Source organism: Ctenopharyngodon idella, chromosome 13 (assembly GCF_019924925.1).
Source record: "Ctenopharyngodon idella isolate HZGC_01 chromosome 13, HZGC01, whole genome shotgun sequence".
Lineage (NCBI taxonomy): Eukaryota > Metazoa > Chordata > Actinopteri > Cypriniformes > Xenocyprididae > Ctenopharyngodon > Ctenopharyngodon idella.
In genome coordinates, this window is record NC_067232.1 from 34,014,530 (window position 1) to 34,037,205 (window position 22,676).

Sequence of the window (22,676 nt, forward strand, 5' to 3'; positions counted from 1 at the left end):
GAAATAGAAATGAGTCACTTTACGACATTAAACACATTTATGTCTTTTTATTTATTCAGGTGACAGTGATCAAAGCAGAGGTCATGAAAGCAATATTTTATATTAACCTACATATAAGTGTACATGTGAAATACTGTAATCCAAACACTGGCACATGATGACAACGATTTTTGCATTGTTAATGTTTCTGTACCAAGTCTTTGGTCCATTACTAAGTGAAAGATTAGTACGGTTTAATTTTTGCACCAGCTTTAAATTCACCTGTAGTCTTTGCTCTGTGTGTGCAAAGTATAATTCTTGTTTTATATGTTGACAGGGTGTTTCACAGCATAGACATAAAGCCGTATCAGTGATTATAATATGATAGATCCAATTTAAAAAGAGCTAAAGTGATTCTATGGTAAACATTTAGCAAAGGTTGAGTTTAAAGACCACACATCAAACGCTGACTGCTGTAGCCCATGACGCAACAGAAACGGCAAACTTTTATGAATTGTTTTCCCTACATACAATGAGATGGACTGACAGCAAGCACTGCTACACATTCCATGTCAGGCACGAGTTGTCTGAATGTTATGAGGTTACAATAACGGAAGTTTTGCTATGTTTAACTGGCATATGAGATTGGTATGCCACAGAAGTGTATAATATAATCATTACAAATAATAAAGTAATGTGAACAGCAAGGGATGCTCATTCCATACTTGAAAAGAAATAGTAAAATTCTATATAAATATATACTCCAAGAAGCGATGGAGATCATTCTGTTTTTAGAGCATGTTTTCCTCCAAATGTGCAGGTTTGTTAAGATTTGAAACATGAAGCTGTAACTGTGCGTGAATAAAATTAATATAGATTTATTTAAGTTCTTCCCAAGTCCCCCCTCCCAATATGCCCCCATGGGGAAAAAAATAAAAATATATTTGTTTTGTATGCACCAATCTGGTCCATTTCCTTGTGATTTTTGAATCACATTACTGAATTATAATAAACACATTGGTCTCCTCCACATTACTGGAATTAAACTGTATTAAGCCAAAAACACAGTAATTCCCCAGCATAAACACTCCCTCAAGTGATGGTGTACCAAAAGCCTTGGCTCCTCGACAGGGCCTTTAGTCCACATCACCCTTTCAATCTCCAGAAGATTACAGAGAGAGAATCCCTAAAGAGCACGGAAGAAAAATATTGTGCAATAATCAGCGGTTAAATAGCGCTAGAGTAAATCTCAAAAACCCACTGGATGTTGCCTTCATATCTGTAAAAGAAGAGAAAATGGTTTTACTTCCTCTGAACGCAAAAACAGCTCTACTTTTAAAAATGCTCACATTTATATAATTTTTTCTCACCTGTGTAGCTGTTTGATGAAGCCACTTTTCTCTGTCCCCACTGAGCTTCATACAGGAAAACAGGTCACATACTGTGGGTAGGCCAAGCCTTTCCTGGACAAACCACAGGAAAACATGGGATGGAATGAATGCATGCATATCACCAAATTTTAAGATCCGATTTTCTCAAAAACTAATACTATGGATGGAAATTGTAAGATGGTTCTTTAAAGGGAAAGTTCACGCCAAAATGAAAATTCTCTTATTAATTCATAATACTTTTGTTCATCTTTGAAGCACAAATAAAGATAGTTTTAATGAAACCTGAAACATTTCTGTACCTCTATTGAAAGTTTATTCCACTAAAACTTTTGAATCTTCAAAAAGTTCATAGGCAGTAATCCAATTGCGCGTCAAGCAAATGTGATTGAGCTTCTGTTTACCATATTTGATGTGCTCTGTTTGTATGTGTTAGTTTATATTAATGTCGCTAATTTCTGTAATTAAACAGAAATTTCTGCGATTAATCAATTAAAAACATTGAAGTTAATATTTTTATATTGTAATAATCTCAGTTACTCTCCAAATTAATGTAGAAACAATTTAAAGGGTTAGTTCACCCAAAAATGGAAATTCTGTCATTAATTACTCACCCTCATGTCATTTTACACCCATAAAACTGCCAAACTCACGTGAACCATTGAAATTTCTAAACGCTTATGACGTAACGAAGCCTCGTTTACTGAAATCACATGACTTTGGCAGTTTGATACACACTCTGAACCACTGATTCGAAACAAAAGATTTGTAAAGCTTCAAAGTTTCATGAAGCAGTGTTTTGAAATCGGCCATCACTAGTTATTGCTGAATAAAGTCATTATTTTGTTTTTTTGGTGCACAAAAAGTATTCTCGTCACTTCATAACATTAAGGTTGTATCACTGTAGTCACATGAACTGTTTTAAATATGTCTTTAGTAGCTTTCTGGGCATCTGAAAGTGTAAATTATCTTGATGTCAATGCAGGCCTCACTGAGCCATCGGATTTCATCAAAAATATCTTAATTTGTGTTCTGAAGATGAACGAAGGTCTTATGGGTGTGGAATGACATGAGGGTGAGTAATTAATGACAGAATTTTCATTTTTGGGTGAACTAACCCTTTAAAGACAGTTTATTTTAAATATTTGTTTAATGGCATGTTTTTATGAATGAAGGCCAGTATCACTGATACTAATACTGCTACTGATGTCTATATTTAAACATTAATTATAGATATTCAACATTACAGTACAACTGAAAGGTATCAATTTTAACATTTATTTGGCTTTAAAAAAATAATTTAAGTTAACTTAAAACAATCTTCACATAAACCTATTATGATAAATGTCACATTTACCTGTGGCCTTCCTGAAAATATACAGAAGTTATCAAACACTTTACAGTCTTCACTGCATAAATTATAATAGATTAATCCTTATTAAAGCTGCAATTTTCTTTGTTCTTTGATAAACATTAATGACAGCTGGTTTATTAGGCTGCTGTCACTTTAAGAGCTGCTGCTGCCGAACAACTCTTTAAGTTCATTTAAGACTGCTCTAATGAGGATACACAACAAAACTGGCATTTTTGCATAATTTGGTGTGATGTTTGTTCAAGTCCGAAAGAGAACTCGATACTGGCATGTGTCTTTCTGTGCACGAATCGTGTGTGTCACATGACAGGACATTCACAAACAGCACATTCTCGTTTGTCTTGTGGCGCTTTAATAGTTTAAAAGCATTTGCGTGAATAAGAGTGTGATCATATATTGTATATTGTAAAAAAAAAAAACAGATGCTAGGTTAATTGTGTTAAATATTTTTAACGCGTTAAACTGAAAAAATTAATTACATGCGTTAACGCGCTAATTTTGACAGCCTTGGTTTATATGTGAATATGTTATGTTTATTATATGTGTGTAAAATGAAATCTGTTCATCAAATAAAGTGATCGTGTCTCTTCAGAAGACTTGATTCTGCTTGATTCATATGGACTACTTTTACAATTTTTATATGAAGTTTTGAAGCATCAAAGTTTTAATCATGTAGACTTTCAATGGAGAGACAGAAATCTCTCAGGTTTCATTAAAAATAGGGTTTGGAATGACAAAAGGGTAAGAAGACTATGACAACATATCAGCCTCACCTGTGCATTGGCCCGCTTTCGTAAAAGCCATTTGTCCTCCTCAAGGTCTTTTGTGTTCTCGCTGTCTGGCTTGTTTGGCGTCTCAGTGGTACTGCTAATGTGCTTCTTTGCTGGCAGAAGCCAGTTCTCCGACTGCAAAGGCTTCTGGATGGAGCTCTCAGAGTCTGAGGTTTTGATGTGCGGGGTCACCCAGGCAGAGAGGGATGAAAGGTCAGGAGACTTTGCACTGTTGCTTGGGTGCAGCCAGGCCTCTAAGATGGCCTGAACCTTCTGCTGCTGGTGGCTGGAGGCTTTGTTTGTGGCATTCTTATTGACGGGAACCCCATTCTTATCTCGACCCTCTTTCTTGAGGAGCCAAGCACTGAGGGCCTCTTTTCCACAGTTGTCGTCACAGACACATTGAGCGTAGCTGGCACAGGTCTCATTGGCTTTGCAGGTGGTCTCAAGAGGGATGGTCTTGTGAAGCCACATCTCGATGGGATCGGAGCTGGTGTTTGGAGTGCTGGCAGGGGATGAAGGGGGAGTCTTTAGGCACTTGAGCTTTCCGAGGTTCTCGATTTCCACAGCCGTGGTGCGTGTGGCACAGCAAGAACTGCAGTCAGACTTTGAGAGCCAATCGCTGTTAGAAAAGCTCTCGTAGAAGGGTTTGATGATCAGATTGAAGCGGTCAGCATCTGATACTTGGCTGGTCTTATCTTGCTTGATTGTGCTTGGCCTGGCAAGCCACTTGCTGAGTTCTTCCTCCTCAAAAGTGTCGTCCACTTTTTCCTGCTGGTCTTCTAGTTCCACCTCATCCAGATTTAAGTCGCTTTCATCAATCATCTCAATCGAGAAGGTTGAGCTGCCGCTGCTGGTTCGCTCACGATTAGGCAATTTCTCCTTTATTAGCCATGACTCCAGGTCATGAAGCTGGCCCCAAGCTTTAAGGAAGTCAAAGGCAGGTAGTTGTTGCTCTTCCTGTATGGTGAAAATAAAATTTAAAAAACTCAGTGTGCAATTTCCTAAACATCAATATGACAAAAGTAGCACTTTGACTACAGTCAAGTGAATAATTCAACGGTTCTTAAAGGGTTAGTTCACCCAAAAATGAAATTTCTGTCATTAATTATTCACCCTCATATCGTTCCAAACCTGTAAGACCACATATTTTTGATGAAATCCAAGGTTGTTTTTTTTATCCCCCATTGAAAGCAAAGTAATTATTCAAGGTCTAGAGAAGTAGTAAATACATCATTAAAGTAGTCCACATGACTACAGTGGTTCAATCTTAAATGTTATGAAACGACAAGAATACTTTGTGTGCAGAAAAAAATATTGATTTTACTCAACAATTTCTACTCTCCCCTGTCATTCTCCTACACTGTTTACATTCAGCGCTTCCGTGTTCTACGTCCGAACGCCAGCTCTGTATTAGGCGGCTCCTGCGTCAGCATCACACGCATGCGTCGTGCTGCTCACGTGAACAGCGACGGTCAATATTGAACCGGCGTTCGGACGTAAACATTTTCCATGGGAGATAAAAAACCTCTCGGATTTCATCTAAAATATCTTAATTTGTGTTCCGAAGATGAATGAAGGTCTTACGGGTGTGGAACAACATGAGGGTGAGTAATTAATGACAGAAATTTCATTTTTGGGTGAACTAACCCTTTAACAAGTAGGTCTGTTCTTTTATCAGAGTATCATTGCCTTTCCATCATGTTCACACAGGACACAAAACTAAATATATCAGTTCACCTGAGATTCCTTGGAAACAAGCAGCCAGTCCTGGAGGTTTGTGCTGAGGTGGTGTCTTGCAGGAGCGCTGCTTACTGGACGGTTTCCTAGAAGCCACTCAGCCAGAGGTGTGGCCCGTTCAGGATCTATTTTCTAAGTAAACAAAATGGGTATTTAACATTGTATGCAAAAAAAAAAACTGTGCAGGAAGTTAGATTAACAAAGTATAACATCAAAAACAAACCTGTTTCTTGCAAGAAACTGGGCAGTCCTGGAGAAGCCATGGTCTCGCAAAAGAGTCTGAGGTCTCGATTAGCTGCAGCAGAGAAGAGTTATGAATGCAGGTGCTTTGTGGAAGGGTGCACAGGTCTATTTATAGCAATGGTATGAGTACATAGTATTTTGACAAACTATTTTCCTCCGCTACACTGTGATCCTGTCAACAGTCAATGAACATTTCGATCCTACGTTAATAACTGGACCATATGTTCAATCAGAAAATGTTCACTTGAGTCTCACACCGTGTCTACAACTTTAGGCCGTCTACACTGAACGCATCAAAGAAAAAGGTCAGAATCCATTTGTACTGTTGTCAGAAGTAATGCAAATGCGTGGAGTAAATCAGAAACAGAACAGGGCATCAGTTTACTGTCGCCGTCATGCCACATCCAGGGATTATAATGGGCTCTATTTGCTTTTGCCACATAATGCTGTGTCACTGTTTTAAAATAAAATATGTTGCCATTTATAGCTATCAATCTATATTAACAACATGCCTTGGTGTCCAAGTATGCATATAAGCAATTCCACAAACCTGGGTGGAAATGGTCCCAAAGGATGTGATAGCCTGGCGCAAGGTGCGTGCATCTGCTTGGAAACTCATCTCTGGGGTTTCTTCAGGAGTCAGACTGAGCGAAGATAACCTGAAATGACAAAAGATAGTTTTAAACTGCTTTTTATCTAAGACACATTTATCATCAACATAGGCATTCCTCAGAGATTCACATTGATTATGGGAGATTTAAACCCATACAGTGTCTCGGTTGACTAGCTTGACATGTAAACAGACTTTTAGCACACTACAGCAGTTACACAACAATCGGTGTCTTACTTCTCCAGGCAGTTGGTGAGCTGGGTGGCGAGATTGTTACTACTCGAATACTCCAGCTGATGAATGAGGATGTCAAACTGGCCTTTGAGCTGTGAGAAATCAATGAGAGAACAAATGTCATTTCAGCTTTAAAGTAACTCAACTAGAGCAGAACAGCTTCACTTCTCCTTTAAATGAGAGTTTCAGTATTCAGAGTCAATATTTAGATTTCATTTCTCAGAAATGTTGCTTCGTAATAGAGGATCTCAAAACTACCTTCACTTAAGTACCAAGTCAATACTAAAGTAAAAAAATGATGCTCAGTAAAACTAACTCACCAGATGAAGCTGCTGTAGCTGCTGATGTAAAGTCTCTCCTTTGAGCTGCTCCACCAGATCAATCTGCTCCAGCAGCCAGACCTCACGAGAGCGAAGGATCTCCAAATGTCTACTGATACAGCTGTGCAGCTGAGACTTCACCTGTGAGTAACCAGACAGAGGCACACACACACATGTGAATGCAAGCAGGTACGAGTCTTGACGTGTCTGCCTTTGATCTGAAAGCGATCAGCTTTTAAAACTCCTGCAGAGGTGGATAAAACGACCCCACCTCCTAGACGCTGAAGGACAGCCTGCAATGATCTTAGGTCTACAATAATAGAAACAAAGTCCTTGTTCACCCAAAACAGAGAAACAGTATTATACTCTGAACCATGCAGCTGTTTGGAGAGATTATGGGAAAGCCCAATGAGGTTTCTCAACAGAGCTTACTTGCCTACGAACTATTTTTGAGACAATTTCTCAACTGTTAATACTTCTGAACTTGTTTAGCTGTGGTCTAGTAAGCCCTTCTCCTTATAGACTACCTGCATCTAAGTAGTAATTATTGACTGTGTCTGAGGTGACAAATTATTATGTCATATGCATGGATGTTTTCTTATGTTTATAACACAAACAAGAAAATATTATCTCATTGTGCACTAATGAGCTTAAAGCACATTATAAGCCACAATGTTTGGAAAAGTCAGTGTTCACACACCCACTAGAAAAGTCGGTAAGAAAAGATAAATGATGTTTATAACTGGAACACTGAGCCGTTAATAACACAAGCATGATTTAAGTATATAAATAAAAGAATAAAAATAGATCTGTACTTCATCTCTTACCCTTTATGACATCAAACACACACAGGGCCAAAAGATTTTGTATCTCACCTCTCTGGAGTTGCTCTTGAGCTGAACTTCAGCTTTGATGACCCCAGCGATGGCCTCCTCCAGCTGGGCCCGGGCCTGAATGCACTGCCTGAGGGCAGCCGTCTCTCTCTGCCCCACGGCTGACATGCTGCGGACAAAGCAAACACGACAGGTCAAATTAATGGCATTTTTCTCTATTCCCAACTGACTGGTTAAAAGGATAGTTTACCCACAAACTGAAATTGTTTCATTTAAGCTTGTTTGGTTGGTTGGTTTTTAATGCCATGCCCGCTTCTGTGGCTATTTTCATGCTGAGATAACATTTGTGGTAAAACTATATCATGTTTTTAAAATCTATTTTTGCTAAAATCTCTAAAACTATATTTGGTTGAACTTTGCTAATTTCATCGAAAGAATTAGCTGGTAAAATTTAGGGCTGCTTTAGTGGACGAGAAGAGGCTTGGTCGACTAAATTTTAATTAGTCGGTTAATCACAGAAAAAAAAAATCCACAGGAATTGCCAAAGTCATGCAGTGACAGATCACTAACACAGTCGGTTTATGCTGTAATATGCCGGGCAGAAAATCCAAATTGTGGGAACATTTCGAGAGGGTGAAGAATGACCACAAAACAGTGATGTGCGACCTCAAACAACAGTTATCATTTAATAAACATGCAAGTAGAAGCCTAACATTAGCCAATAGCCTCTTTACCTTCCGCTCGCTCTAATGTAAAGCTAGATAAATGTGCTAATATTAGGCGCATATCCAAGTGTGTCCATGCAGAGTGTGGAAAATAAAATTAGAACCGCGCTTACTGTAGGGCATGTTTAACTTAACTTCCATGTCATTGAAGCACATCTTCTCAAGGGCCGGTGTTACGGCTTCATTGTAAGCAAGACACGGAGCTCACTTCTCCCCGACAACTCAGACAAACTCGCGCTCCTTCTGATAATATGAGGAGACAACAGTTTCTGACATTTTCAGTGCGTGAGATTGTCCTGTTTTGTTGTTGCCGGTATGCCAGAGCATGAGCTCTTGAAGCTCCGCCCCCTTCTGGAAAGGGGGCCGGGAGCATCAGCTCATTTGCATTTAAAGGGACACACAAAAATGGTGCGTTTTTGCTCCCACCCAAATGGTAGCATTTTACTTGCTATAAAAAATGATCTGTGGGGTATTTTGAGATAAAATTTCAAATATTACACACTCTGGGGGGGGATCAGAGACTTCTTTTACATCTTGTAAAAAGGGGCATAATAGGTCTCCTTTAAATGCTCATTATTATGGTTTAATATTTCTCCCCTGACTAATCGACTAATGGCTTAAATGAACGACTAATAGTCGACTAGGAAAATCTTTAGTCGGGGGCAGCCCTAGTAAAATGTTAACCAAACTCTGATTTTTTTTTTTTTTTTTTTTTTTTTTTTTTTTTTTTTTTTAAGTGCCATTTTTAAAAAATATATTCTATATTTCACAGAAGAAAGTCTAGTCAACCAGGTTTGGAACAACAATTTCCATTTTTGGGTGAACTTTTTTGATGCCTTTTTATCGGACCATAAGGTCAAATATGGCATAACAGCATTTCAGTTTTTAAGTCTTAAATTTGTAGTTTACATTTTAAAATTGTATATGGTGCCCATATTTGTGAACTTGGGTTAACAACAAAAACATCCCTTGAGAAAGAATTATAGTTCTATATTGATTTACTTAGAAACGCTGATAATCACTATAATGATAATCTTCAATAATGGACATTAAAGGATTAATTCACCTTAAAATGAAAATTACCCCAAGATTTACCCACCCTCAAGCCATCCTAGGTGTATATGACTTTCTTCTTTCTGATGAACACAATCAGACTTATATTAATAAATATACTGACACATCAAAGCTTTATAAGTGAAATAATCCTTTAAATGAAAGGAGGTTTATCAAGCTATCAGCCTGACAAACCTCCTTTTATTTAATGTCCATTATTTTATGCATGTTTCATCTGCTATAATTAAAATGTTTTATTGTTTTACTAAAAAATAAAAGTTGGGCTACACTCGACATTAATAATCTTTTCAGCCTAAGGCTTATGCTTAAATACTTTAACTGTTTTTGCAGCTAAATAAACATTTTGCCCATTTATGAATTTCTTCAAAAAGTTATAATTTTAATTAAACGTTTTTTGAATAAATGAGATAGAAAAATATTACGCTTCTAGCATTCAATACAAAACATCCCACAATGCACCTCATGAAGCATTACTTTTTCCTGTGAACTCAAAGCCTCTCTGACATCCTGCAAATGTCTGTGTGTCAGGAATGTGATGTGCCTGCCTAAGTTAGAGCAACACGTGACCTGTCAAATATTCGTGCAACAGAAACAGACTAAACGTGACCCAGCGGGGTAAAACACTGTTCACACGCCCATAACAATAAGAGGAAGAGCGGTTTAGTGCAGATCCCGAGACGCATTTCTTAGATCAGACGGCTATTATTTTAATCCAAAAAAAACAATGACTGATGGATGGTGCAACAGTATAAACATTAGATGTGATAAAAGCCAATAACAGAATTAAGAAAACAAACATCTTTGAGGAACATAAAAACAGCAACATCTGCACACAGCATGCAGTGGACAGAACAACAGCCAGTCTAGAGCCTTCCATTCAGACTGCATGCATGGCATTTAAACCAGAGGAAAGGGAAACAAGACCATATTTAGACATCTCAATTAAAACAACTTAATCTAAGGAACGCCCTTTTGCAAATATCTTTAATTACAGACATAACTCCCTGCGTTTCAATTAAACACAACGTGCATTTACATGAGTAACGTACTGCATCACTACAAAGGTACAGTCAATGTTAGCATTTGATGGTGATATCATGGTATTGTAATTACCATATTCACGTACCATGGTATTTCAGAGAATACCATGGAATTACCATACTGTCAAAACAAAGTAATACCATGGTACGTTTTTGGTTAGTGCAAGTAATAAATATTCATATGGGTACTTATAATAAACAGACGAGCGCGTTCACGAGAAGTCATTTCGTTTCCAATCTCGATGTATTCAAAGCACTGATTCGGTTCCTACCTCTTCTTGTCAATCAAGTGATATACACCGGCCGTCAATTTGATCCAAATGTGTAGCTTAGTTTGCGTATTGTCAATGGATGAAAGTCTAATTGTCCTCGGGTTTATCTGAGAGCCCCTTTCCTCGGCCCACAGCGCCGTCATCGCATACGTAGGAAGCCTGCCTCTATCGGCTCCACACACGCCGACTGATTCTGCACGTACACGGGGCCCACTCACGGGGGCGCGCGACTGACGGCTCGACCAGAATCCAGCGAACTCAATGACTTCCAAGAAACGACCCCCAAACACACAAAGATCACATATCTGGAAAAAAGGCGGTGCAATTCGTGTCTTAAGAGGAACCAAAAAGAGGAAGGCGGAACGGAGGATTAAATGCTGACTTTTAAAAATAAGACTGCTGCAAAAAATGCTGATATCTGACCTGACCCTAGTTAAGAATGAACAAACCAACCACTATCACAGTTCAGTGTGTGATAATATCAATGACATAAACGGGCATATTTATTACACCATATCTTATTTTATCGACATGTTATTTCACTAGAGATGTTGTAATCGTTAAAACGACATTAATACCTGGTAATGTTACTCCCGGTACACAAATAGAGCACGAGTGTCAGTCCAAATTAAGATATGCAAAAAACATGCAAACATCTGTATGCCACCAACTAAAAACAATCAACCCGAAAAATTAAGCACCGTTCATATGTAGGTGAAATTTTTCCTACCCCTAACCAAATCTTCATGCTGCTTAAATAACTAAATTACATGTAATCGTGATGATTAATTTATTGCACTTGTTCACTAACTTTCACTAAACAGACACTACTTGCAATGACGAAATTCAAATGCTTGAAATGGAAAATTACGCAACATTAGAGCCCGGAACAAGTGTACACTTTAATCATATGAAATCATATAAAGGAGCAAAATAAAACAATGACTGAACATCTGAAGTGGACACTGAAAATATACCCTACAGGTCGCGCGTCTGTAACCCCCTTTGTATCTCACGCTGAGGAGATAGTGAACTCAATTCGTAATTCGTAAAAAATATGCATTTTATAGTATGTCATTAAAACGATTCTCAGATTACGTATAAACTTGTTATGGTGATAAGCTTAAGATCATTAAAACACAGAAGAAAGTTCGATTGGTTACAAAATATGGTGAGCTAGTGCACTCACCCCCTCTAACCCAGATTAACATTCCGACACCGTATTAGCTAACAGTTAAAACGATTTCTAAAAAGAAAAAAAGAAAAAATGTCATTGCAGAGCCTCGATTTATACATACCTGCACCACCTGGTAACCTCGTAAGGAAATGAACTGTTACTAATATAATAAAGCCTTCGGGGGGAAAGCAGTGCCTCGTCCTCTCATGCGCTGCTACGCTACCTGCGAGGCTAATGTCAAAGGAGGTTCAGATAATGACGCGAGAGATCATGATCTCGCGATATTACGATATTGCGTTCTCAAATGCGATGCTACCATCTAATGGCGATTGAAAGCCATTTCACAGATTCAGTAAGATTAAAAAAAAAAAAAAACAACATTTTATTCACAATATCAAAAAAAAAAAAAAAAAAACAACATTTTTTATTAATTACAAAATATGTACAAAATTCGTACAAACATCTACAACTCATAACAAATAAGAAAACAAATAAATAAACAAAAGCATTTGGATATATGTAAGGGAAAACCCAAATCAGTTTATGCCAGGGGTAAAATTACAACGTTCAAGTAAACAAAATAAAGTAACATAGTGCCTCATATATATATATATATATTTTTTAAAATATTGTTTAAAGAAGTGCCATATAATTTCTTTTATAAATTGTTCACAATTTGGCTTTTTCATCACATGAATGTGATATTTTCCAAGTAAAATAAAAAGTTGAATGAAAAAGAAACTGTACTTTTGGAATCAATGGTATCTTGTACAATAGTAATAATAATAACAACGATAATAATAATAACGACATCATACCGTTCAATTTGTTTTAATGTTCCAAACAACCTAGAAATTAAGTTAGATAAAAAAAATAAAAAATAAAAAAACATAAAAAAGAAAAGATGATTCAAACAGATTCTTTAGCAACACTACACGTCACACGACTTTTATTTTGACATGACAAAATTGTACGCTTTCCCGGTGTTAACATTTTAAAACGGCAAAGCGTTGTGTTTATTAATACGTAATTACATTAATTACGTATGTAATTAATTTTTAATACAAGTTGATATGTAAATATTCCAAGACTAGCCTGTCTTGTTAAAATCCGGAAGTTTTGATCTGCGTTTAGAGGAAGTAGCGTCAGAATACTCGTCGTCATCACGTCACATTTTTGCCCCAGCGCTGTACAGCTGGCAAAACAATTCACATAAACCATTTTTAATATCAAACTACAATGAGCACCAGACTCAAACTATAGATAGTAACGTCTTGATACTCTAGCAGCTAAAGATTCTGCTTATATTCTTGTACCAGTTTGTACAAAACAATGTCGGCATCACAAGGAAGCAAAAACACGAACACGGAACCATGGGGTGGTTTTGATGACAACATTATCCAGGTAATTCACCTCAACTCATCATTATACAGTAACATAACGTATGAAAAACACACGATTTGTCTGTTAAACAAGCCGTTTGCTTAGTCTGACCTCACCGTTGTCGTGGTACTATCTTTATTTCTATTGTATCTTGCTCATTAATTACCATATTCATGCACCATTTGTGTACTTCAAATACAATAAGATAAATTGTGATGTAAACAATTCTGTACATATAGGTAATACAAGTGGGAGAGATAAATGATTACCATGTTACATGCTCAGAAACGCATATGTACAAATAACCATGTTATTATTATTGTATCATGTCCAAAACCATTATTATTGCGGTTTAGCATCCACAATCATTTACCTACCCCTTTAATACTTGCTATATATTTGCAGTATTCAGAAAACTTTAGCAAATTATACAAAAATAAAGCGAAAATAATCCTGCCCTGCATGCTACATCACATTCTCAAACTTAATTAATTATTTTTACAAAATTGCATTGAGTCTTTGTGACACAACTTTCTCTCTTTCACATGACTGACCCCAGGGCAGTGGCTCGGCAGTAGTAGACATGGAGAATATGGACGACACCTCCGGCTCCAGCTTTGAGGACATGGGGGAGATGCATCAGCGTATGAAGGAGGAGGAGGAGGTGACAGCCGAGGCAGCCGCTACGGAGGAGGACAACGGAGAATATGGAGAATTCCTCGGGATGAAAGGCTTGAAGGGACAGCTGGGCAGACAGGTTGCTGATGAGGTGAGCTAGAGGAAGGGCTTTGACAAATGTGGATCATTTATACTGAACAAAACTGTTTCTGTCTTAAAGGATTAGTTCACTTCAGAATTGAAATTCCCTGATAATTTACTCACCCCCATGTCATCCGAGATGTTTATGTCTTTCTTTCTTCAGTTGAAAATAAATGAAGGTTTTTGAGGAAAACATTCCAGGATTTTTCTCCATATAGTGGACTTCACTGGGGTTCAATGGGTTGAAGGTCCAAATGTCAGTTTCAGTGCAGCTTCAAAGGACTCTACATGATCCCAGACGAGGAATAAGAGTCTTATCTAGTGAAAAGATCTGTCATTTTTTTTAAAAATAAAATAAAAATTGATATACTTTTTAACCACAAATGCTCGTCTTGAGACCTTCGCCCTACCATGGTACTTTCGTCTACGTCACGCGTGACCTTTCTAACGTGATTACGTAATGCATGGTGTATCGCAGAGCTAGTGCAAAACAAGCATTTGTGATTAAAAAGTATATAAATTTTTAATTTTTTTTAGAAAATGACCGATGGTTTCTCTAGATAAGACTCTTATTCCTTGTCTGGGATCATGTAGAGCCCTTTGAAGCAGCACTGAAACTGACATTTGGACCTTCAACCCGTTGAACCCCAGTGAAGTCCACTATATGGAGAAAAATCCTGGAATGTTTTCCTCAAAAACCTTAATTTCTTTTCGACTGAAGAAAGAAAGGCATGAACATCTTGGATGACATGGGGGTGAGTAAATTATCAGGAAATTTTAATTGGATTTCTGTCGAGTTTTGTGTAGAAAAGATTGTTACTAATATAACTTGTATCTACACAGGTATGGCAGGCAGGAAAGCGACAGGCCTCAAAAGCTTTTAATCTCTACGCCAATATTGACATTCTCCGGCCGTACTTTGATGTAGAACCTATTCAAGTCAGAAACAGGTGAGCTGTGTGTCAAGCGTTCTAGCAGCGCTTTCACAGTATCTACTGCAGCTTCACCACTGCTTCAGACTCAATTAACCAAATGCTTAATCCACAGGTTGGTCGAATCCTTGATCCCAGTCCGAATGATCAACTTTCCACAGGTAAAGCATTCGATCATTTTAGCCTTAAGCAATAAACAATAGAAATCAATTTTGATTGTATTGATAAGAGCAGGGGTTTAGTAATCCTGAGTGAGAAAGACTAATATTATTAATCCTATAAAGCCTACTGTATCATTATTTGATATGCAAATTTCTATGGCTTCTAACATAATGTGTTATCATTACGATCAAATCTTTGCTGAAAAACCTGTTGCACACAATCTACTACATGCCTTCTGTCATCTGACTGATAGTTTGATTATCCATAGATCATATTTAGAAAAGTCATGTTAAAATGTGAGTATCAAATATGATCGTCAGGTTTTTGAGGAACATTTATTTGTTCATCTCTCAATCATCATTGTATTGCGTTGCAATATATGTTTTTCCCCCCAAAATAAAAGCTACAGAGCTTTGATCATAAAAGCATTGAAATATCATCTTACTAAGACATATTATAGAGAGATATAGAGACTGATATTTATATGCATTTAATTTTAGTCTTCTATACTATTATAAAGATCTCACTGATTTACATCACAAGCTATCAGAATTTCTTCTCACTTTTTGGCCATATAAATATCAGCAATTGCACCAGATTTCATATTTTTACTCAGTTTGGGCGTCTTAATAAAATTGAGGTGTTTTTTTTATCTTTGAATATGAGCTCCATATTCACCAATATCATAGTATATGCGGCATAAAAGTCTTAAAGGGTTAGTTCACCCAAAAATGAAAATAATGTAATTAATTACTCACCCTCATGTCGTTCCACACCCGTAAGACCTTCGTTAAACTTCGGAATGCAAATTAAGATATTTTTGTTGAAATCCGATGGCTCAGTGAGGCCTCCATAGCCAGCAATGACATTTCCTCTCAAGATCCATTAATGTACTAAAAACATATTTAAATCAGTTCATGTGAGTACAGTGGTTCAATATTAATATTATAAAGCGACAAGAATATTTTTGGTGCGCCAAAAAAAACAAAAAAAAGACTTATATAGTGATGGCCGATTTCAAAACACTGCTTCAGGAAGCTTCGGAGCATAATGAATCAGCGTGTCGAATCAGCGGTTCGGAGCGCCAAAGTCACGTGATTTCAGCAGTTTGGTGGTTTGACACACGATCCGAATCATGATTCGACACGCTGATTCATTACGCTCCGAATCTTCCTGAAGCAGTGTTTTGAAATCGGCCATCACTATATAAATCATTATTTTGTTTTTTTTTTGCCGCACCAAAAATATTCTCGTCGCTTTATAATATTAATATTGAACCACTGTACTCACATGAACTGATTTAAATATGTTTTTAGTACATTAATGGATCTTGAGAGAGGAAATGTCATTGCTGGCTATGCAGGCCTCACCGAGCCATCGGATTTCAACAAAAATATCTTAATTTGTGTTCCGAAGATTAACGAAGGTCTTACGGGTGTGGAACGACATGAGCGTGAGTAATAAATGACATTATTTTCATTTTTGGCTAAACTAACCCTTTAAATATCAAATATGATACTCAACCAAAAAACATATATAAACATTAAAAAACAATAAAGTATTTTTGTAAACAAAATATTTTTGTTTAAAGATTGTATAACTGTTCTAATTTAAATTAAAATGGATTTTCCTGACTGTTATTTCTTGTCAGGCTCTACAGAGTTAATTAATATTAATGTATTTACTTGTGTGTTTTGCATATCTGCATTTCTTTTCCTCACTGTCCCACAGCACATTTTATTTAGTTTTGAGCTGTGTGGAAAGCCAAAAGTGGGACGAAACTGTGTTACTCATTCCACTAGGCAGGACAGCGCAGACTTATAACGGCAGATGTTATGAGCTCTTTTTGCTTCATTATGTACTTCTTTTCCCCTTCTAAACCCAGAAAGTTGCAGGAGAGCTGTATGGACCAATGATGCTGGTCTTCACACTAGTGGCTATTCTGCTCCATGGCATGAAGACATCAGGAACCGTCATTGTAAGCAGCGTTCCATATATTTGTCAGTGAGAAATTTCATTCAAAATGAAATTCCATGCATGCTTTCTTCATCAGAAGTCTCTCGCTCATGACTGGTGTTTGTTTGTTGAAACAGAGAGAGGGAACGCTGATGGGCACTGCCATTGGAACCTGTTTTGGATACTGGCTGGGAGTGTCCTCCTTCATCTATTTCCTTGCTTACCTGTGCAACGCTCAGATTACCATGCTGCAGATGTTGTCTTTGCTAGTGAGTGGCTCACATTACCACTGAAGAGAGTGTATGACATACCCAATTCACACTGGGGCTGTTTAGTTTACGATGTGTTAAGAAGTGTTTCTTATTCTCTGTGTTTTCAGGGTTATGGTCTCTTTGGCCACTGTGTGGTCCTTTTCATCACTTACAATGTCCACTTCCACTCGCTCTTCTACATTCTCTGGCTGGTGATTGGAGGACTCTCTACTCTACGCATGGTAAAGAAAAAAGGAAAGAATGCCAGAATTATGCATGTATCACTATAAGATTTGTAGTCACCTTCCTTGCTTTCGTCTTTTCCTCTCAGGTGGCTGTGCTCATCTCCCGTACCGTTGGTCAGACTCCTCGCCTCATCCTGTGTGGCACACTGACTGCTCTTCACATGCTCTTTCTGCTCTACCTGCACTTTGCTTACCATAAGATGGTTGAAGGTAAGACATGATTCTGAGAGCAAGTAAAGCTGTGCGATAAAGCTAACAAATCAATGTATTTTATGTTTAAAATACATTTTAATATGTAACATTATATAATAATGTTTTTGAAAAACAAAAACACAGTAAAAAATACTTAAAATAATTAGAATAAAAAATAAAAAGGCATATTTTCCACACTCTTCACCATTAAATTAACACAATTTAATAATTTTTATTCATATGCACTAATATAGCAAAACATCGTAAATAAACAGCAATATTTACCAGCACATTTTTTATATAAAACATTTTTTGATGCATGCATGCAGAGACATCTAGCATTTTTGAGTGATGGTGATACAAAGGAATCACTAAATCAAGTTTTGAATCAAACCCAGGAAATGGCAGTTTTAACTGATTCTCTTTTTGAACTAGCCATATATATTATGTAATGATTCAGTCTTTAAGAAATTGCAATGTCAAAATGAAAACTGCATTAATGCAATTGCAATATTACTAATCTGTAACAAAATCATTGTTAGTATATAGTAAATAATATACAATATGATCACCCTTGTGGCAAGAGTTGTTCAGTCCAAAATACTAAGTTAACCAAATAAAGCCTACTGTAAATGATTTAATGATTTACTTTACAAGCCATCAGAATTTCATCTAACTTTTTGGGCATATAATGCAACTGCATTGCATATTTTTGATCAGTTTGAGGTGTTTTTTTCCTTTTCACGTATGTGCTCTAAATTCTCAATATATACTATATGAGCCATAAAAGCCTGATGTATTTATTTATTTATTTTTGACTGTTATTTCAAATGTCAGGCTATACAGGGTTAAGAAAAGTAACTCTAGGACTGTTAAAATACATCACTGGAGTGTTGAATTGCTGACTGAAGGTCTATAAATGTATAAAACAAATTTATAATAAATTAATAATGTATCATAAGTGTGTTATCCTTGTAGAGCAACAAAACAATGAAACAGATGGTGCATGAGAATGTCTTCAAGGACTTATTGTGACCTTTAGTAATTGAAATTCCCTCTTAAATCTAATTTTAGAGACAATTAAGCACCTGTGTGTTTTTGGTCTTTTCTATTTTTAGCCCATCAAAATGAGGCCAGTGTGAAACTTTAATTTGTCTGAAACATGGTGCACATGCAGTAATTCTGAACAGTATGACCGAAATCTTATATCTGTATTACTCTACATCTATTTGTTGCTCTCTCATGTAAAAAACATACAGCAATCCTGCTCGTATTTCTACTGTCACACATTATATTAAGTCCTACTGCCCAGCTCTAGTCTAACCTGGATTTACCTTTTATTGTTAGTACCAAGTCCCCCTCAAAAACTAATAAATGTGTGAAAGTCAAAAGATGACAAAGCCATCAAAAGCCTAAGCTATCGGGCTACTGTGCTTACAGTCAAGATTTCACAGTGTTATTAGGGCCGTGACACACCAGGCCAACATCGGGCTGTCTGTGTGCACCTTTTGGGTTCGTTTTTGTGGTGTGTTCCACATGTCTGCTCTAATCGGGCTCACTATGGTGGTAGTTCGCCCCTTTCAGCATGTTGAATCGCCTTTGGGGCCAACTGTGAGAGAGATCGCTCTGATTGGCTGTTCAGTTTATCGAACAAGTCAGTGCAATAGAATAAAAATGGAAGTGATGAAAGCAAGAAAAGAGGTCAAGACGGCAAAGACCAGAGGTCGCGTTAACAGAATATTTTCCGTAATTTTGACGGATTACACTGATGTAGTACCAGTTTTTCTTTGTAAAAGACTACGTTTATCATACTGATTTCAAAGTTAAGGATTTATTAGTTTGAATATACATTGAACCAAACACTATAATAACATCTTAGTTGATAATTCATTATACTTTGTTTTTGACAAAGCATCACATGTTTCGGTTGTGACTGCACATTTTCAGTATAGTGACAGTAATGTTTTGGTAGACACCACATCACACTACAGAATTTTAACTCGCATACTAAAACACTACTAAAACATATTAAAATACTAATGATTTGCATAACCATACTAACATTTTGTTTATTTCCCCCAAATAAATGATTATGTGTTCCCTTTTGTCACTACCAAAACAATGATGACATGTTTCGGTCATGACTGTTTCGGTAATGACAATTTGAGATACTTTTGAGCCTAGCTCAAAGATGCTCGTCAGCACATGGTTATCTAGCACAGTTCTGAACAGTCGTACACACACAACTAAATTTTATCGAATAACCCCCAAAAACAATAATGTTATCTCGGTTGTGACTGTTTCGGTAGTGACAAGATACTTTTGAACCTAGCTTAAAGATGCTAATCAACACATGGTTAGCTAGCACAGTTCTGAACAGTTTTACACATAAAATAAAACACAGATTTTTAGAGTTTTGAACACATTTAACTCAAAATGATGGTATCTATCTACTATGAAAGAGAGGATACGAGAGGGAGGGACACAGGAATATTTCCTGATCAAAAATGTAGAAGTGTGGATAAAATCAGACTCAGCCAATGGACTAAAACACATACTGTTTCGGTAGTGACACATTTTTTACATGAACTTTAAAAATGTAAAAATATAATATAAAATCAATATTTTTTAACTTCACTTTAAAAAAAAAAAAAAATCTAAAATATATATTTTTAAAAATTGCAAAAATTATTTTAATATCAATTTCACAAGTTAAAATTTAGGGGTTCGGGACAGCCACCTCCCAATTGAAAGTACCCAATAAATGATGATTTTATATAGATTAAGCTTATTTTATATAGATTAAGCTTATAATTGAATCCCACAGTAATATTTTAAATATTATTGTGGGATTCAATAGATAATAGAAGGATCTTAGTAAACATCTAAAATTTGAATACTTTAATGCTTTTTGAATGTGTTTTTTAGTTGTGGGACAGTAGTTTGCACCAATTCTGTAGAATGGCCCATTCACAAATATTCATTGTCACTCTAATTAACACAATTATTATTGTTTAATTAGCTCGTAGTAAAGAAATTAATTGGTTATTACATAAATAGTTCTCACTTTATATTAAAGGTCATGGAAAATGGGAAAATTACATTAAGTGCTTTAATCCATCAAACAGCACAATCGCCATTCGTCACTGCTAGTTCTTTGACGTCGGCTCACTGTCACGGTCTTTACAGGCCTTATTGCGGTTTTGTCATTATTGTGTTTTCCTGTTTGCAGGTATTCTGGATACCTTGGAAGGACCCAACTTTCCACCCATCCAGAGAGTGGCCAGAGATGTCCCCGTTGTTGCAAACGCTGTTGTGAATGCAACAATCAAGTCAATAGCTGCACTTGTACAGTCACAGTGATCATATATTGGGCTTCTGGGTTGGTCGCACAGTCCAGTGAGGCTGGTATACATATATAGGGTCGGGGCAAAACAAAATCATGGGGCGCACCTTAGGTCTGAGCTCAGTTTGTATCTCATATATTGTTCTTGACGCCATCAAACGGACCCAAAAGGATGCTTTTAGGTCAAGATGGCTTCACTTCATTTTGGCTCATTAATAGGAGACACCAGTTTTGGCACACTATCCCATTCACTGTATGCTTGTCTTAATCATTTTTGTTGCTAAGAGTTACAGTACCTATGATCTGCTAATGTTCGAATGGTTTGGTTTATTCAGATTATGTGTGGATTCCTTAAGGATGCCGATACTAATAACTGAGGTTATTCTTCACAATGTTTTGTAAAACCCTGCTGTCATTAAATGCAGCTGTATGTTTGTGCTCGTTAAGAGTGCACTGTCAATTACTGGGACAGCTAATGACATCACACAACACTTCTGTTTTTAGATCTTGTTGCATAACTTTTTTTTTTTTTTTTAGATGTTTTCACAGTTGAAAAGAACAGTCTTCTTCAAGACTCAGTAAAGAAGTCTGTCTTGATCGGAAGGCAAAGTGTATAGATACAGAAAAGAAATGATATTTTATTTGAAGATGAGAAAGGTTGTTATGGTGCATTCAATCTTTTTTTCCTGATCCATATTTAACCAGCCATTGTGTTGCAGTCTGATTCCTGCTATTAAAGCTGTGGTTGGGTGTGAGGGTTTTCTGTGCTCTCTCATTATGTTGTCTTTTACTTGTGAGCTTATTTAAAGGGTCCTTGTAAAGAGAAAATAAAGAAATGCTGTTGTCCTTATTTGGGATCAGAGGCGTCATGTTTAATACTAGAGTTAGGGGTTTGTTCATGATCAAATCCCAAACCCTTAGTATAGGCAATAGTAATAGTGATATAACTATAGAGGAAAAAGATGAAAAGTTGATTCAGCATAAAGCTGGTAGGTTGTGGAATTTAGACTCAGATTAAAGCAATTAAATAATACCCACATTTTTTGTACTAAATATAAGATAAAACTGTACATAACTGATGCTGTGAACTGGAACAGTTGGCTGAACTCACACAATAAAGCCACTACCCAAAATGATTTGATGTAGCCTAAATATAAACACATTATATATAGGTTATAAATTGACTTGCATTTGAGTCAAGTAAGTATTTGATCCCCTACCAACCAGCAAGAATTCTGGCTCCTACAGATTGGTTACGTGCCCATGTGAAACACAGATTAGTCCTGTCACTTTAAGAAAGTACTCCTAATGTCAGCTCATTATGTATATAAAAGACACCTGTCCGAAGAATCTGTATCTTCCATTCAAACCTCTCCACCACCATGGGCAAGACCAAAGAGTTGTCAAAGGATATCAGAGACAAGATTGTAGACCTGCACAATGCTGGAATGGGATACAAGACCATCAGCAAGAAGCTTATTGAGAAGGAGACAGCTGTTAGTGTGATTATTCGGAAACGGAAGAAATACAAAATAACCATCAATCGCCCTCTGTCTGGTACTCCATGCAAGATCTTGCCTTATGAGGAAAGGATGGTCATGAGAAAGGTGAGGGATCAGCCCAGAACTACACGGGAGGAGCTTGTTAATGATCTCATGGCAGTTGGGACCACA

At 36.9% G+C, this 22,676-nt stretch overlaps 2 protein-coding genes across 3 annotated transcripts; one reads left to right on the plus strand and one right to left on the minus strand.

The window, feature by feature from the left end:
- Positions 1–32: 32 nt before the first annotated feature.
- ncoa4 (nuclear receptor coactivator 4) lies at positions 33–12,066 on the minus strand. Of its 2 annotated transcripts, none has more exons than XM_051917020.1 (10): positions 11,899–12,066; positions 7,532–7,658; positions 6,657–6,797; positions 6,340–6,428; positions 6,043–6,151; positions 5,473–5,544; positions 5,250–5,381; positions 3,513–4,469; positions 1,350–1,442; positions 33–1,258 (listed from the first exon to the last, which is right to left on the minus strand). In XM_051917020.1, the coding sequence occupies exons 2-10, from the start codon at positions 7,655–7,657 to the stop codon at positions 1,253–1,255; spliced, it is 1,725 nt and encodes a 574-aa protein (XP_051772980.1). In that variant the 5' UTR covers position 7,658; positions 11,899–12,066; the 3' UTR covers positions 33–1,252. The 2 variants fall into 2 exon arrangements, with proteins under 2 accessions (XP_051772980.1, XP_051772979.1); XM_051917019.1 differs by lacking the exon at positions 11,899–12,066 and adding an exon at positions 10,601–10,868.
- An 844-nt stretch (positions 12,067–12,910) lies between these two features.
- Positions 12,911–21,853, plus strand: yipf3 (Yip1 domain family, member 3). The gene is made up of 9 exons (XM_051917031.1): positions 12,911–13,181; positions 13,720–13,929; positions 14,763–14,869; positions 14,967–15,012; positions 16,899–16,991; positions 17,107–17,238; positions 17,349–17,462; positions 17,552–17,675; positions 20,890–21,853. Exons 1-9 carry the CDS (start codon positions 13,110–13,112, stop codon positions 21,018–21,020), a joined length of 1,029 nt encoding a protein of 342 aa, XP_051772991.1. The 5' UTR covers positions 12,911–13,109; the 3' UTR covers positions 21,021–21,853.
- Positions 21,854–22,676: the final 823 nt, after the last annotated feature.